The sequence below is a fragment of the Emiliania huxleyi genome (assembly GCF_000372725.1).
Source record: "Emiliania huxleyi CCMP1516 unplaced genomic scaffold EMIHUscaffold_25, whole genome shotgun sequence".
Lineage (NCBI taxonomy): Eukaryota > Haptophyta > Isochrysidales > Noelaerhabdaceae > Emiliania > Emiliania huxleyi.
Window position 1 is genome coordinate 917,472 of NW_005200170.1, and position 2,942 is coordinate 920,413.

Sequence of the window (2,942 nt, forward strand, 5' to 3'; positions counted from 1 at the left end):
GTACCTCGTCAACGACATTGCACCTGGACTAACAACGTCGGGGGGGCAGGCGATGATGGCATACGCCTGCTGTGTGAAGAGGCGAGTGGCATCGGCGGGCCCCCGTTGTCCGAACACAACTCGGCCTTCGATATTCGGGCAGTGCGGGAGCGGATCGAGGGAGATCGGGTGAACGAGGAAGCGACGCGACTGATAGACAGCCTGCGACCTAGCGGAGCGCGAGGGGGAGGAGAGGCGAGGCCAGCGGCGAGCCCGGGCCCTGCCCCCCTACCTCCTTGGGGGGAAGCAAGGGCTAGATCCCCCCCCCCGGAGCGCGGTGAACGATCGGTGCGTGGAGCCGCGGCTGGAGAGGCCGCAGGGTCGTGGGGCCGCCCCCGAGGCTCCACACCAGGCGTCGCGGCCGCCAGTACCGCCACCGTACCCGCCCCCCCCACCTCCGCCTCCGCCCCCGCCGTTGGGACGACCGCAGGGTCAAGGGGCCGCCCCTGAGGCTCCACACCAGGCGTTACGGCCGCCAGTGCCGCCACGGTACCCGCCCCCCCCACCGCCTCCCCCGCCCCCGCCACTGGAACGGCTGCAGGGTCGAGGGGCCGCCCCTGAGGCTCAACACCAGGCGTTACGGCCGCCAGTGCCGCCACGGTACCCGCCCCCCCCACCGCCGCCTCCGCCCCCGCCGCCGGGGTGGCCGTCACCGTACGGACCCGCACGGATTCTGGGGGATCCGGAGCCGGCCCGCCGGAGGCTGGAGAACCCGAGAGAGGGGACCGAGGGGGGGGGGGGGGTGCCGTGGGAAGACAGCGGGTCAGCCGGCGAACCGGAAGGCCGGGACCGGAGGGCCCCGGGTGAGACCTGGAGTCAACTGTCGGAGGGGGTGAGAGCCGAGCTGACTCGGCCCCTGCGAGTGGGGTCGGGACATACGAGCTCACCAGGGGTAGACCCGTCGCGGCGGCAGCTGGACCACCGGGATCTGCGACAAGGAGGGCCACGCCTCCCCGAGCTCGATGAGGGGCCAGCGGAGGGGAGGGGCGAGCCGAGAACGATAGAGAGGCCGCGGATGCGGGTGCGACTCGTCGACTAGGGAGAGCCGGCCCGACCTCCCTGGGCGGGGAGGCGACGCGACCCTATGCCACCGCCCTCGCCCGGGGAAGCCTCGGCCGGGCCGTCGACACTCTCGGAACCGGTGGAGCCGGGAGCTGGCGAAGACGAAAGGCGGCAGCGGAGAAAGCGACACCAACAACGAGGGAAACGAGGGGGGGACCACACCGGCCGTCGTATGACGCTCGCGGCAAGCGAACAAGAGAGCGAATCGGGGAGAACCGGAGCCCCGGGAGGATGGAATGTGGAGCTCCGGGACCGCGGACTAAGCAAGTGTCTGTGTTTGGGCGTGGTGTGAAGTGTAATGCTGGTGTAATGTGTCCACTAGCTCCGAGTAGAGGGGGGGCGTCCTGCAGTTAAGGGGAAACCCGGTACGCGGGTCCAACCCTCGGAGAACCGTGTTTACCTTATGGCCCTTCCCCTGCGCGAACCCCCCCCCCCCCCCCCCAGGGGTCAGGGCTCTCTAGCCCGTCGCCCGATGCCGATCATCCCCGGCCCGCCCCCGCGCGCTCCGCTGGGTGCGCTCTTCTTACTTCTTTCTTTTAGCTCCCCGGCCCTGGACGTGAGGTTACTAACTGCACTCCAAGTGCTCCAAGTGCGAGAGCGAAAATCTTCCCTACACACGCCAACGGAACCGACAAAGAAACGCCGCAGCACGCTAAAGCTGCCCGAATGCGCACACGGCAGCATGGACGTGTACGAGTAGTGGATCCGACAGAGGACAAGGGACATGCACGCGCTTCTACGTTCGCATATCAGCTGTGCTTGGGCCCGCCAGCAAGTTGGACTCTCGGGAGCGCGGGGGTCTCAGCCCCAGGCCAGCCTACTGACCCAGCTGCTCGCGCCCGCACGCCCTCCGGTGCGAGAGCATGCTGAGCTGCACGGCCCGGTGCGTCGCGTTGGTGCTGTGAGACTCGTAGCGCACCCTCTTCTTCTTCGCGACCGGCTCCCCGACCACCCGCGCGTACGCCACCGCCGCCTCCACCGCCGTGTCGAAGATGCCCACGCTGCGCACTTTCTTTCCGCCCTTGTGCCGCACTCGAAAGCGGCTGCCCAACTTGTCCACGCCCTTGTAGCCGGTGCTACTGTGGCTCGAGAGGTGCAGGCGCAGCCCCTCCGCCTCCGCCACGACGCCCGCCCGCAGGAGCGCCGCTGCCGCCTCGTCGGAGTCCGTCTGCGCGGCGGCGGAGTCCGCGCTGCCATCGCCGCCGTGGAACGGCAAGCCCATGCCAGAGAGCACGACCGCCACCTCCTCGGAGGGGCCCGCCCCGCCAGCCTCTGGCGCCAATGCGTGTGGCGGCTCGAACGCGTCGGCGTCAGCGGCGGCGTCGGCGTCAGCGGTGGCGTCGGCGGCGGCGTCGGCGTCAGCGGCGGCGGCGGCGTCAGTGGCGGCGTCAGTGGCGGCGGCAGCGGCGGCGTCAGCGGCGGCGGCAGCGGCGGCGGCGGCGGCGGCGGCGGCGGCGGCAGCGGCGGCGGCGTCGTCGGCGGCGACCGCCTTCGCGTACGCCACCGCCGCCTCGACCGCCGTGTCAAAGGAGCCGAGGCAGACCGACCTCGCGGTGCCTCTGGGGCCCACCTTGCGATGCGCCAGGAAGAGAAACCTCTCTGGCTCGCCGTGGGCAATGGACAAGCTGCGCCGGCTCACGCCCTTGTAGCCGGTCTTGGTTTGGTTGGAGAGGTGCAGGCGCAACCCCTCCGCCTCCGTCACCACCTCTTCTCCAGCGCATGCCACGGGGCAGCCCTCGCCGCCGGGGGCGGCGGGGGCGGCGGAGGCGGCGGCGGAGGCGGCGGAGGTGGACAATTTCCCCCCCTCCCGGACCCTTGCCCAACCGGAAGTTTCGGAGGTG

At 70.9% G+C, this 2,942-nt stretch overlaps 1 protein-coding gene across 1 annotated transcript in view; it reads right to left on the reverse strand.

Moving 5' to 3' along the window:
* Nucleotides 1-1,918: 1,918 nt before the first annotated feature.
* The window catches only part of EMIHUDRAFT_354173 (hypothetical protein), a gene marked incomplete at both ends in the record, with an annotated part of 2,081 nt that continues 1,057 nt past the window's right edge, over nt 1,919-2,942 (reverse strand). The window contains 2 exons of the mRNA XM_005778255.1: nt 1,919-2,215; nt 2,741-2,905. Coding sequence (XP_005778312.1) covers nt 1,919-2,215; nt 2,741-2,905 — 462 coding nt within the window. The remainder of the gene's footprint in view (nt 2,216-2,740; nt 2,906-2,942) is intronic.